At 40.5% G+C, this 13,322-nt stretch overlaps 2 protein-coding genes across 3 annotated transcripts in view; one reads left to right on the forward strand and one right to left on the reverse strand.

The window, feature by feature from the left end:
• Positions 1-4,217, forward strand: part of LOC307031608 (uncharacterized protein) — a gene marked incomplete at its 5' end in the record, with an annotated part of 11,440 nt that extends 7,223 nt beyond the window's left edge. For both annotated transcript variants that reach the window (XM_079668846.1, XM_079668847.1), the window contains one exon: positions 1,366-4,217. In XM_079668846.1, the coding sequence (XP_079524972.1) occupies positions 1,366-1,523 (158 nt within the window). In that variant the 3' untranslated portion in view covers positions 1,524-4,217. The remainder of the gene's footprint in view (positions 1-1,365) is intronic.
• Positions 4,218-4,343: 126 nt separating this feature from the next.
• On the reverse strand, positions 4,344-13,272 carry LOC307031621 (uncharacterized protein). Its single transcript, XM_079668865.1, has 5 exons — positions 12,990-13,272; positions 9,496-9,678; positions 7,486-8,019; positions 6,270-6,427; positions 4,344-6,046 (listed from the first exon to the last, which is right to left on the reverse strand). Exons 1-5 carry the CDS (start codon positions 13,057-13,059, stop codon positions 6,002-6,004), a joined length of 990 nt encoding a protein of 329 aa, XP_079524991.1. The 5' UTR covers positions 13,060-13,272; the 3' UTR covers positions 4,344-6,001.
• Positions 13,273-13,322: the final 50 nt, after the last annotated feature.

Genomic DNA, 13,322 nt, shown 5'->3' on the forward strand with positions numbered 1-13,322 from the left:
AGGTATTTGTGTTAAAAATGTAAGAAGTAAAAGTAAAAAGTCGTCGTGGAGTAAAGTACTGATACCAGAAAAATGTACTTAAGTACAGTAACAAAGTATTTGTACTCCACTACTTCCCACCTCTGGTGCTGACTCATCAACTCCAGGTGTTTCCATTATTCGTATTCGGCCCACTAACTCAAACATGTCGTGACAATACGATTACTCGCTCCAACCAAGAGAGAATGTTGTGCAGGGCACCAGATGGACGGAGAGTGATGGCAGTTCAAGCAAGATGGGACATGTAGTTCCCCCTCCTTCCCCTCCCCCACACATCTGGCTTAACCTTCACTCTGATTTATCCCAGGCGATCTAACTCAGCACTCGGCCGTTTGCCATTTCAGACTAGAGATAGTTTGAGCACTTAGACATGTTGGGGGAAAATTTGTATTTGTCTCTTACCGTGAGTCAGATGAGAGGATCGATATTACTCTCACATCTGCTCTGGAGTCGCTGCTAATTGCCTCGCTGCCTCAGAGTGACGACAGGAATCCTGGAAGTCTCAGATGCCATCCAAGAATAAGTCCTCCACACAGCTGTCTGTCAAACTGCTGGGTTGTTTTTACCCTTACCCTTTACGCAGTTTATGTGTAAATTAGGCAAATGATAAAGGAAATAGGTTAATTATTGAGTTCAGAGGTGCTGGTAGGTGGATGTTGTTACCTTTGGACAGAGCTAGCTGTTTCCCACTGTTTCAAGTGTTTAAGCTGAATTAAGATAAGGCTGTTTCTTCTTCTTTTTCTTTAAATAAATCAAAAGGGGATATCTCGTGATGAAAACAGAAAAAGAAAGAACATTTCAAAATGAGTGATATAACAGAATTGAGTAAATGGATCTAGATGTGCAGCACCATTGTGATCCAGAGTGTAAACCCAGTGTGTTTCTATGAGCCGATGAAGCAGTAAGGCTCTCATTTCCTCTCCCACAGTTTCTGCATAGCTCGTAATTTCTTGGGAAATCTGGTACCTTGTGTGTGTTTGTGTGTGTGTGAGCGTGTGCACTGTTCCCCCTGAGACTTACTGTAACAGAGGGTCAATGTTCCCGGAAGAGATTAATATCTCTGCTCTAAATGTTTCCCAGAGTGATTTGGGTCTGTGGAGCCCGGCTAATTTGACAATTGCATACACACACACACACACACACACACACACACACACACACACACACACACACACACGCACACACACGCACAGAAACACACTCGTACTGTCACACACTTGTTATGAGAAAACATTTGAATGTCTTCCAGCCTTAATCCCACAAGAGGCACTCAGTCAGTCACACACACAAAGTAACTGCTCCTTCTCCACTCTTCATCTCTGCCAGCTCTTCATCAGGAGCCGCGGGTGCGCCTGAGCGTTCAGTCCACACGGAGCGACTTTGCTGGCCCCGGATCAGATCTCGAGGACGACGATGGCGATGATCTCCTTGACGAAGACGTACATCCAGATTTAGAATCAGACCTCAGTCTTGCTGACCTCTGACCTCTTTATAAAGTGAATGTTCTGTTATTTGAATTGGGAAGGATTCAGCAACATGAAGACTTTTTCTGGCTCTCCAGTACACTACCTGATATGAGTTATTTCTTTTAAATTGATACCACCAGTACAATAGGGAGTTTTAACCTCTATTCTGAAACACAAAACTAAAAATGTAGAAGTATTCAGGGTTACAGAAACCGCCATATGGCTAATTTCCTTTGTGGTCTCAAGGGTAAGGAAACAAAGAACAGCAAACAGCAGACTTGGCATCAAACAGAGGCACACACAAATAATAACAAGTCATTAAGTCATCCTATTTAGTGTTATTGCTTAAACACACAACATGTAATTTTCTGCTGTTGTGGGTCTCTCAATCCAAACAAACACGGAGTTTGGTGGTGTAGTTACGTAACTTAGGATCATGGGAGTCTTCACCATCCTTGCAGACAGCTTCTCATAATTAGGATGGCTTGACAAAGCAAATAGACCAGGTGGTGTAAACTTGTGAGAACACACATCAGTTTCACGTTAAAATCATTGTATCTCCGATGCTCTAAGGCAGACTATAGATAGACATACTAGAGGGGCTTCAAGCGTCATTACTATACATTTAATTTAATCGCTATGAATCTTTGTTTAGTTAAGCCCTCGGATAACTTAAGATAAAGATGTCCAATGACTAAAAGCCTTCATCCTATATAAATATGAAGGTATTAAATGCATCTACGATTGAGTGCAAGTAAAATATACTATTTATGACACCATCTGGTTGCTACAACGCTGATTTTGCACAATGGTGATACAACGCCAATACAGGAGACTTTATTAAATGCCGTTACCTTTATTACAATGGAAGATTTCTCTTGTTATTTTCAACATTTTAGGAAACATTTTGAATTATATAGGTACACGACTAAACAGAATAAAAAGAGGGCTCGTCGTTTTTAGACATTTTAACACCGAAAAGTTAATTTTATACCTTCTATAGACCTGCCTATATATAAGTAATGCATTGTTTATTCTAATGTGGAGACTTTCTATTAATAAGGGGAATTCTCTAATTATATTTTAAACAGTTATTTGTGAGAATACCAGAAGTTTTAAGGGACTTTTTCCCCCTCTAATATACTGTATTCGTTAAACTCTCCTGTCCCCTGTGGCACACCCAGGCTCCTTCTACCACAGCGTTCTGAAACAAACCACACAAAGCTTGAGCATTGTTTTCCCGCCATCGAGTTAGTTAGTTAATCCCCTTTATCTCAAGCATGCTCAGACTAGTTGGATGCTGGGAACACACTGAAGAAGCTGGCAGCTGTGATTCTTTGTGAGAGAAACAGTTTTCATGCTGGTGAATATCTTTGTGCCTGAACAGTCGCATTTATTGTATTCAGCTTTCTTTCCTACTGTAAGGCTGACTGAGTAAACCCTTTGCCCACAGTTTTGAAATCAGTCATTCCCCTTAGGATATGAAACTTTCAATGTTGCCACACCCGCTGCACCCACGCCGCGCGTCACTGGAGATAAATTATGGGTCTGGCCAGAGTCAATGAGAGAACCGAGCGCTGTAATTGGTTGGCTAAACCACAAGGTTTGTTTTCAGTCAGAATATTCTAAAATAGTTACATTTCGGGCTCTCCTGATTACAGATTGTTCGGGATAGGCACGGTTTTGGTGAAGTTGGGGTCTGCAGGACATTTCTCTCTTACCATAATTACAGTGGCATCCATTAGAAAATCTGCATTTGAGTAGCAAAAACAGACCACAGTATACTTATACTTCCTCAAGTTGGTCATTTTTTATTAATCCATTTGTTATATCATAAATAACTTTAACTTGTGACAACAATGCACTTTGACACTAACTGATGTACAGTAATGTATCAAGATTCACAGTCAGCTTTAAAGTCCTGTTGTTTTTGTACTAAATGTAAGCTACACCCTTCAGTGTAGCAGAGTAATGGATTTTTAATGGACTTTTTTCTTCCTGAGATAATGCACTCTTCCATCCAGGAGAAACCTGATGAGGGATGGGGTTTTGATTCCTGGTAATGCAGGTGAAGTGAAGACAAAGAGGAATCAAAAATCTATAAACATTATTGAGGCACCAACACGTATTTGAATACCCACAGCCCAGTTAAAACAGTCCAAAGTCCCTTTATGCCCGACATGAGTCACACTGTGCCAGGCTTGGTGTCAAGCTGTTAAATATTTCAGTATCCAGACACCCCCCACCAAGATCCCGGAGCATAGAGCAGAGCCGTGGGGGGCAATAGGCAGGTTAGATGTTCAGTGGGGTGTGGATTTGGAGGCTGGGACTGTGAAAGTGATTATTTATAGACAGTGACACTATCCAGCTCATCTACCAAGACATCTCACTAGTCATTATTCAGCAATAAAAGACCTTCCAGGAAAAAGAAACTGGCACAGAGCGGTACGTAACAGTATTTTAACAATCCTTTTCTTAGACACTCCTTTTAAGATTGTGGTTAAAGAAACATTTAATGAAGAAAATACTCGTTTATGTGTTGTTGTGGCCAGATACTGGCTGATGAATCAGACCATTCTACTGCAGTTGTAATGCATTTTCCAAGTATTGTGTACTGGTGCTGCAGTAAAGCAGTGCTCGTATTCATTCATTGAATGTCTGTATGGAAATGTTTTGTGTTTCTGTCTCAAACAATAAAAGTGTGTAAAAGTTGTAGGAGAGGCGCTTGACCTTCTGTGGTTGCTTCTGTAGATCACTATTCAGTTTTTGTTTTGTTGGTGCTGCAGTCAGAGAGCACTTAATAACAAACTGTTAATAATTGGGATCTGAAAAGCATGGGAGGGTTTCAAAATCTTTTTAATCATAAAACACAAACAGCTCAAAATCAACATCTGGCAGCGAAAAGCCTTCTCTCTGGATACTTACACACGTTCGACACGTATCAGAAATATAGAGTGTATCATCTAGAATCGGATGTACACAGAGGGGTGACAAGAGTTTCAAAAAAATAAACGACAGAATATATTTCTTTCAAGAGTTCAGCCCTCCTTGAGTCGATGATCTATGACATGGCATTTGAGCACTTATGAACACCCCACATTTTATGTTAATTTCTCTCCCTTTATTTTCTCATCCATCTGTAGATATTCAGGGCTCCAAACTTAAACTGAGGACGCACATTTTAGCTCCAATTTATTTCTATTGACTGTCTCTAATTTCCACTCCCATTTTCCTGCACTTACACAAAGCACATACAATTAGGCTGCTACATTATTTTATAATTAAAGGAATATTTGTGAAATTGCCTACTGCGACAACAAGGTGCTTTCAGGTCTGTGGCTGAAGAACCGCTGAAACAACATGAAGAGTTTCATGAAGTTGTCTTTGCATGATGCAATCATCAGTAGTACAGGACAATGCCAACATTGTGTGGTAAGCCACGGGCCCATTTCAGTCTGCAGCTGACACTGTATGAATGAGGGCCTGATGGTGAACCTGCTCAAGGCGAGTGTTCAATCACAGGCAAGTCAGAGCAGCAACCTGGCACTGTATGTGCGTGTGAATGGGAATCACACAAAGCCCTGGGAATGACTGATAAATGTGGACGTTAGTTGGGTTGAATATATAAATACAGTTTGCATTCAGAGCTGTTCATAAGATGTGTAAGGCACTCTCCCCTGGACACAAGACTCCGGGAAAGAAACAAAAACTCACACTGCACATATCAAAATCAGGCTAAAAGGCAGCAGGATCTTAAACATTGAAAATGAACAAAAGAAAAAAACACTTAAATATCCCCCACGACGCCTTCAAAAATACACATATGCCCCTCAGACTCACACACATACACACACATACACAAGCTCAATCTTTCCCATACACAAACACATTTCTCATTTTTTCCACTCCTGAAAAAGTAAAGTGCAACTTTTTTTACACTATAATCAGGCCATTTGTTATGTTCATTTCTTTTCCCAGGCTTCTCCGTACGCCTGCCAGACTTTCCGCTAACTTATAACAGGGAAATTAGACCAGTACCCTCCGGTGAGAGTCTGGCAGGACAGGCTGAATCCGTCCAGGTGTGAACCGTACAAATGATGAATGCAACTGATGATTTTGCCTCCTGCTTTACACCCTTTCAACTCTAGGGAAATCAAAATATATTATACCATCTCCCCGTCCCGAATGAGGGGCGGAAAAATGTTAAGCATACATTATTCATCAGAGGCCTAATTTCGAATTACTGGGACCAACATGACGTTTTGCCAAAAGGACCCCAACATGGGCGATTTCTTCATTGTCCATTGCAGCTTTAATCATGTCCTTTCCTTAATGTCAGGGATCAAGATAAATGAAAGCATCCAGAGGTTTCCTCACACCTACCCAGGATGCTTTGTGTTTTTGCTGAAGAATTGCCAGGTTCTGCACAGCTGTGGCGTGAGCCTGGCTTCAAGGAGAGTATTTGGGAGCTAGCATTTCTTTTTGTCATGCATCCATCAGTAGCTGTACATGGACAAGGGTGTGTCCTCCATCATATCGTCCTGCAAAAATGGAAATGGAATAACACAACTGAGTGTTCACAGCTATTATTAAAATAGCTTTAAATAATTAAAGTAAATTATTCAATAAACATTAGAAACACATTAGTTTCAACTTTGATATACTACTAGAACTAGTAAGTAAAGTAACTCAGTGCTGGACATTATCTGAAGAAGTTGATATTTCAATGGGACAGGACTGAAAGTGGATGTCACAAACTCTTACCATAGGTAAGTCCTGCAGCCTGCGAAACTCTGGTCTGTTGTCTCTCCGGCGCAGTTTGAGGAAGAGGAGCAGTGTGATGATGACTGCAGTGATGATGAAGGCTGATACCAGGCCAGCCAGGAGGGGGTCTAATGTGGGAGAGTCACGGACAACCGTTGCTGGAAGTAGAAAACAGAAGAGATACTTGAGACGGACACGTTCATGCTGTAGCTCTAATAAATGTCCCGGAAATGCACCGTTTAAGATGGATTGGATTTAACGTGGTGCAAATAGAAGAATTTTCGCTTCCTGAAGCTTGTGTAAAGCTGTGACTGGAACTAAATATAGATTTAACAGCAGCATGTGGAGCTTAAGTGTTCATCATGCAGCCCAGGACAGAAATGTCAAACACAGGATGGTGATGTTAAGCTTTCCTGTACTTCGGTTGAGTAATTGAATTTATTTATATGGCACAATTGTACAATTTATTTTTAGAATTTGAATCCAGTAGTTTATATTGAATGTGCATACACTACAGTATGTTTAGGTTTTCTCTAAGGGTGCTGTTACTCTCTTACATCATCATTCTTGACCTTTCTATGTTGATGTCTCTCAGTGTTTGCATATTTCTGAGCATTTTCTCTGCGTTTTTGTGTGTTTATTCCTGTATGGATGTTGCTATGGAAGACTTTTCAGTAAACTTTGCTGTTTTAAAGTAGCAACAACCACAGAGCACTGGATGCATCCTGTTCCTTTAGCTAGTGGAAAGAGGCGAGGTGCCAAGCATGGCCTAATAAATCCACAAAGAGTTAGAGAAGCAGAGAGAATTTTATATGGATTTCAACTGTAACCAAAAGTCCAGTGGACTGGGTAGAGTTGATCAGGTTTTCCATATTTTCCTGGTAAAATTCCTTTCAAGGTGGAGGTAAGATACTGTAGATATAAAAATCATTTAGCAAACAAACATAGGGCTACAGAAAAAGAAAGAAAACAGAGTCCCATGACTGTTTCTGTCTCTTTCCCAAACAGAGCCATAATTGTAGAGTGCCTGGTGGTGTCAGTGCTTGCAGAAGATGTCGACGGGGGTTGTGTTAGTGTCTGTGTGTGTATAGGACTGGCTTCTGCTGGAAAACAAAGAACAGTGTCTCCTTTGTTGTGAAGCCAATACACTTTTGCTCTGTCAATATCCCGGCAGAAGAACTTCATGCACTAACAACAGAAGATATGAGGCACTTACTATCACCCCCAACGTTGAGCTGCGACGGCAACTTGGCTAGGGCTTCGGCCTTGGCGGTGGGGCTGCTCGGTGGGTTGCTTGTTGTCTCAAGTTGGGGTTTGGTGGGGGTCTCAGGGTGTTCGTCGGGCTGTAGAGTGTTTTGCCGAGACGTTGACTCAGAATTGGGGGTCTCTTGAGAGGAGCTGGTGGTGGGCATTGAACTGGAGAAGATGATGATCGTAGTTGTGGAAGCTTCAGGCTTTGGTGGTTCAGGTGTTGGGACAGAAGTGCTGTGAACGGTTTGGTTTGATGCTGTAACGGAGTCAGCGACTGCAGGTGTGCTATGAGTTGTTGTGGGTGGCGTGGAGGTTGGTGTGACGACACTGGTGGAGTGAGTTGTGTGTGTGGGGCCGGTGGAGGTGGAGGTAGTTGGGGTGTGAGACTTGGGGGCGTGGCTCGCAGACGGAGCGATTGGAGGCTGAGATGTCGTCAGATTTGTTTGGTTACCATTGCCTTCAAGAACGGAAGCCTCTGCAGAAGAGGTGATGTTGGTATCTGCACAAATAGAAATACATTATTATGAGAATATTGTGATTCCACTGCGCACATTTTTCTACAACGCTGAAATACTGTATGTCTAATCACCAAGGTATCACTAGCCTGCTGAGTAATACCTTTATGTAAGAACTGTGTTGATGTGCCTGACTGCAAAAGAGTCAGTTAACGTGAATTAATACATAACTTCCTCTAGTACTGCGGTGACAACACCACAGCAAACTACAGCCTGATGACATTTCCGAATTTCCTGTGGTACATTTGTTGAACTATTCAAAAGAATTGCTTGAAAAGTACGGCTTCATTATTAAATGTCGCTGTAGGTGCATTGCACATCCTAGTTTGAAAACCATTTGAATAAGTTTTGTAAAATGTTCTGTGTCTCAACTTCTTGCACTGAAAACGTTTAAATACTCATTCTGCCTGTTCTGTATCTTAATATAGAATTTACAGATTACATTTGAATAGTAATCTTCTGTATGGGCACTAAGACCATGATAAAAACCAATATTTGGCAATTGCTGCATGTTTTAACTGTACTTACTTACAGATTAACATATCGTTATATGTTAGGATGTTTACATGCTAAACTAAGATAAACATCAACATGTTAGCTTGCTCAACACACCAAAGAGCTGTTAGCAGAGCTGTTTTCTCTTACACTTGTTAAAGTGTAAATGTTCATAGCTGCGGGCACCACAAATATAAATCAATTCGTCTCAATTGTATTGTGTGGAGGCAGAAAACTAAAAGTTTAATATCTCTATCTTGAAATTATAAACATTTTAACAGTACTCTAAAATGAACTGTATCTCTTCCACAAAATAGTCCCTGAAATGGTGCCTTGCCTGTAAATATGTTCATGAGTCAGATGCGTGAACCAGCAGCGGTGTGTGTTTGTGTGAGACAGAGAGTGAGATAAAGAGTTTGTGTGTCTGGAGGGGGGAGTATTTCACTTCTACCTTTCTCACCCCCTTGTGAAAAGTCACACAGCATTAATCACTTCTCTCTTCTCCTCAACACCAAACAACTTCTCTCTCAGTAATTTTACCATCCGTTGGCTCTCACTACAGATTGCACTTTAATTATTCAACTCGTACCTTCTTAATTCTACTCGTTTACGTTTTAAACCTTCTTTCATTATCTGTTCTCTAGTTTTTAAAATCCAGGCCCAGCTGACTGTCAACACTTTAACCCAGACGCTCACTTTGGCCCACTTTTGAACATGGAAAAAAGAGATAAGGACTTACTTTGTTAAATATAGCTGCTAAACGCAAAGCCACCTGCGGCTGAGTTCGTACTAAATTCTTCTTAAGTGTCACAAACCTTCCCTTCTGGCAAATTTCAACATCAGATCATTTCTCTTTGCCACAACACACAGTTAACAAGTGAAGAATCTAATTCAGTCTATCATATCAGACATTGTGTGTTTTTATAGTGACTAACAAGGGATCAAAAATACAGAGTTACAGTTACCGTTGACCATTGGTTCCTCTTCTGTAGTTGCGTTGACAATCAAACTATCGTTGCTTTTTGAACTTGGATTTGTGATATGGTTTGGGTCCAGGCTGTCAGGAAGCTCAGAGTGTGCAGCCTCAGGAGACGGCTCTACAGGAAGAAAACTTTGTGATGAAGAGGAGGCAGGAGCAGGACCTTCATCTGATGGGGAAAGACACATTTGGATAATGGTCAGTCTTTGGTATTGTCTACGAGAATTGAATAGCCTATTTTCGTATTATTTCTAGCAAACATGGGACAACAGACACTGTGCAAACATCCCAACCTTCTTAATCACTGTGGGTTTATCAGTCAGCACAGGCAGCTGTTTATCCAAACAATTATTAAAACTGAAAAGTGTTTTCTCATAAATAATTTATCCAGAGAACATTATCTGACTATGCATACATACTTTTCAGCACTTTTTCAGGGTTACAATGCCTAGAACATTAAATAATGTTTCCTTATCAGAAAGTTGTAATGGCTTTTTTAAATGTATGTTTTACTTTTCTTTACTTTGTATTTGTAATTGAGTTCATCTTATTGTGAAAGAGGGTCACCCCTCAATGAACCCTTGAGTATAAATAGAGGTTGAATGAACATCCATTATCTTATATTGATCAGAGAGCGGCTTCATCGGAACAAAGATGAGTGCAATGTTTCAAAAGAAGAAGATAACATCTCATTTTTACTTTGCAAATCCATATTTTGTTTTGCGTAAATGCAGGGACTATTATTTGAGCAGCCAAAATGTGTTTTTATCTTGTTAATCATGTCTTAAATCTGATTTATCCCAGTCACTTGTTGGGGAAATGGATAATGGGAACTGCAATGAGGCAGAACATTGTGAAATGACTGTAAAACATAATATCAGACCATTGCAAATAATGGATGAGGGCTGACTGTGACTTTTGCTTTACATGACATCTACCCCAGCCCCCTAAAGACCTGAGGAACTTCTGTTCTGTGACATAACATCCTTTTAATGAAGACCTTCGATCTCTCTCACTCTCTCTTCTTCGCCTTTAGCTCAACTCTTCAAGTCTTCATTTCTATTTCTACCTGCTGCCCTTTGATGAAAGCCAGAGCCCTGTTGTAATGTAATGTCATTACCGTTCACTAACACACTGCCATGATGCCTTTCATTACCTCCATAATCACTCACTCAGCTCATCAGCGCACACAGAGAGAGAGACCTGTTTGAACTCTAAACGATACAAAACACACACACTCATAAATAGGCGGAGGTGCTTGGCTCTATAATGCTGGCCTTGTTCCTTCACTTTAGCTCCATTAGAGCTGTGACGGCTAAATGCTGGAGTAGTATGTTGTAGATATGTGTGTGCAGAGTAGATTCATAAAGAGAGACACTGTTTACGCTGTTGCACACTCCTCTTTGCAGATATTGCAGGGTTTTACTTTCCAGGCCAATGCAGCGTGCAACGGGAAGTAGCTGTGGCTCTCTTTTTCCCCCCTGCCAGTAAGAGGACAGTCAACCGTTCCTCTGCGAGAAGATGTCTGCCGCTTCAACACTCAATTCTGGACATGCCTATCTGTAATAGCTTCTGTGTGAAACCCATCTAACTGCTACTGTAAAATCCCATAAGTCTTGGTTTCACAGGACATGATTGAAAAGTCTGGAGAGCGCTCTGTGCATGCTGTCTTCAGCCTTTCATCTGAACCTATTTCTGATGTTTACTGCCATACGATGTGACCTCTCAAGCTGCATGTCAAGCCTCCAGCCTCTCATCTTTTACAGTACCAGGTCTTATTGTGCTACATGTGAGAGCCTGAATTCGCTATAGTTTAATAGTTAGTTATGTTATTTATTGTGTCAAATACATTTCCCAGCCACTTAAATGGACTTAGAAGAAACCAAGAATACTGCACATACCACACAACGGACTAACTTTGCATTTTACTATTATTATTATTATTATTATTATTATTTTTGGAAATAAATGACATGTTACTAAAATGTGTAGTCTTTAAATCATCCAGACAAGAGAGACAATAAATAACTGTGTTGTAACTGTTACTACTTTTCAATGTAGTTTATATACTATTGCAAAGCTTTGGGCATTGTGATTAAGACAATCTTGTGTTAGTTTAATTATTATTATTATATATATTATATATTATTATTATTGTCATACTGATATTCTGTACAAACTGTGAAGTCCACTGAGACAAATGTAACATTTGTGATATTGGGCTATATAAATAAACATTGATTGATTGATTGATTGATAATGAATATTATATGCAGTTACTTATATATTCTTTTGCCAAATTAAAAGAGAGTATTAGATAGGTTGTGTCTTTTGAGCATTTATAATGTAAAGTAAGATACATATTGTATATTATTAAATGTGCTCTGCTTAAGAAAGCTAATGGGGACTTCTCTTTTAGAAATTAAACGTTTGAGTCAGTGCCAACAGAAATAAATACATATTTGGATACGTCAAAGTTTAAACAACATCCCTAAATCTCTATACTGTATGTTGATGCAAATACAACCTAATACAATTAACATATGTTATAAAGTCTGGTTGCATTGCTTTGATTTAAAATCTGTTCATAAAGTATTTACACTGTTCTAGGCAAGCCAATTAGCATGCATGCAGTATAATGACAGTGTGCTGCTGCACACAGTTAGAGGTGTCATTTGTCACAATGTACTTCCCTGCTCATTTACAGCCCATAAATATCCTGCAGTGGAGCCGGCTGTTTTCTTCTCATTTGAATTTCAGCTGGGGGAACTGATGGGACAGTTCTGCCCAATAAAATCTTTTCAAATGTCAATAGTCTAATTTTCTTTTTATGTGTTAGACACTGATGGAGAAAAAAGAGGGACGGTTTGATGGGGGAAATGGTTCATAACAGGTAGGAAGGGGAAGCGGAAGACAGGATGTGTGAGATGAGTGTAAATGTAATGGAGAAAGAGGAAGAAGCAGAGAGGGGGAGGGAGGAAGTGATGTGATGGGAAAGATAAAGTGTGAGGCCGTTAAACAAATTACAGAGGCTCCACACCAGCTGCGAGGCCACCATAAAAAACAAAAAAACATATAGAATGGATATGGGAGAGAGTCTTTCTATTCCCTAATGTCAAAAGTTTAAAATGAAAACAAACAAGAGGAACTGAACTGTTTAGGGTGTAACAAAATAGTCTGTGAACTCACTTCATATCTGCCAGCTCGAATTAAAAAACAACACAGGTGCCCGGAGGCAGGTGAGATGTGTATGTGTGCGTGTGCGTGTGTGTGCGTGTGCGTGTGCGCGCGCGCATGTGTGTGTGTGTGTGTGTGTGTGTGTGTGTGTGTGTGTGTGTGTGTGTGTGTGTGTGTGTGTGTGTGTGTGTGCTTGTGTGACACAGTAAACCATTCAGAATTGTTGTAGCACAAATTAGCTAGATTAGAAACCGGAAGCACAAAGTCAAGGGGAAAAAACAAATACAAAAAAACACTACTTACTATTTTCAGCGGATCCCAAGTTAAAAAGCAGAAGCGCACAAAGAGCAATACACACTTTAGTCTCCATCATCTCTGTCCTCCGGTGTACAGTAAGATAATCACCAAAACAAATGTCTCTTCTTGTCTCGAACTCTCTTTTCTGCCCTCGCGTACCGTCCGATCCCAGACTTTAGGGAAGCAGAGTGAAATCACAGGCAGCTGTGGGCTACTGTACAAACCACTGCAGCTCTGTCAGTGTGTGTGCGTGGCTGGAGGGACTGAAGGAGGAGTGTGTGCGCCCCTCTTCCTCTCTCTCTCTCTCTCGCTCTCTCTCTCTCTCTCTCTCTCTCTCTC

Source organism: Notothenia rossii, assembly GCF_949606895.1.
Source record: "Notothenia rossii genome assembly, chromosome: 1".
NCBI lineage: Eukaryota > Metazoa > Chordata > Actinopteri > Perciformes > Nototheniidae > Notothenia > Notothenia rossii.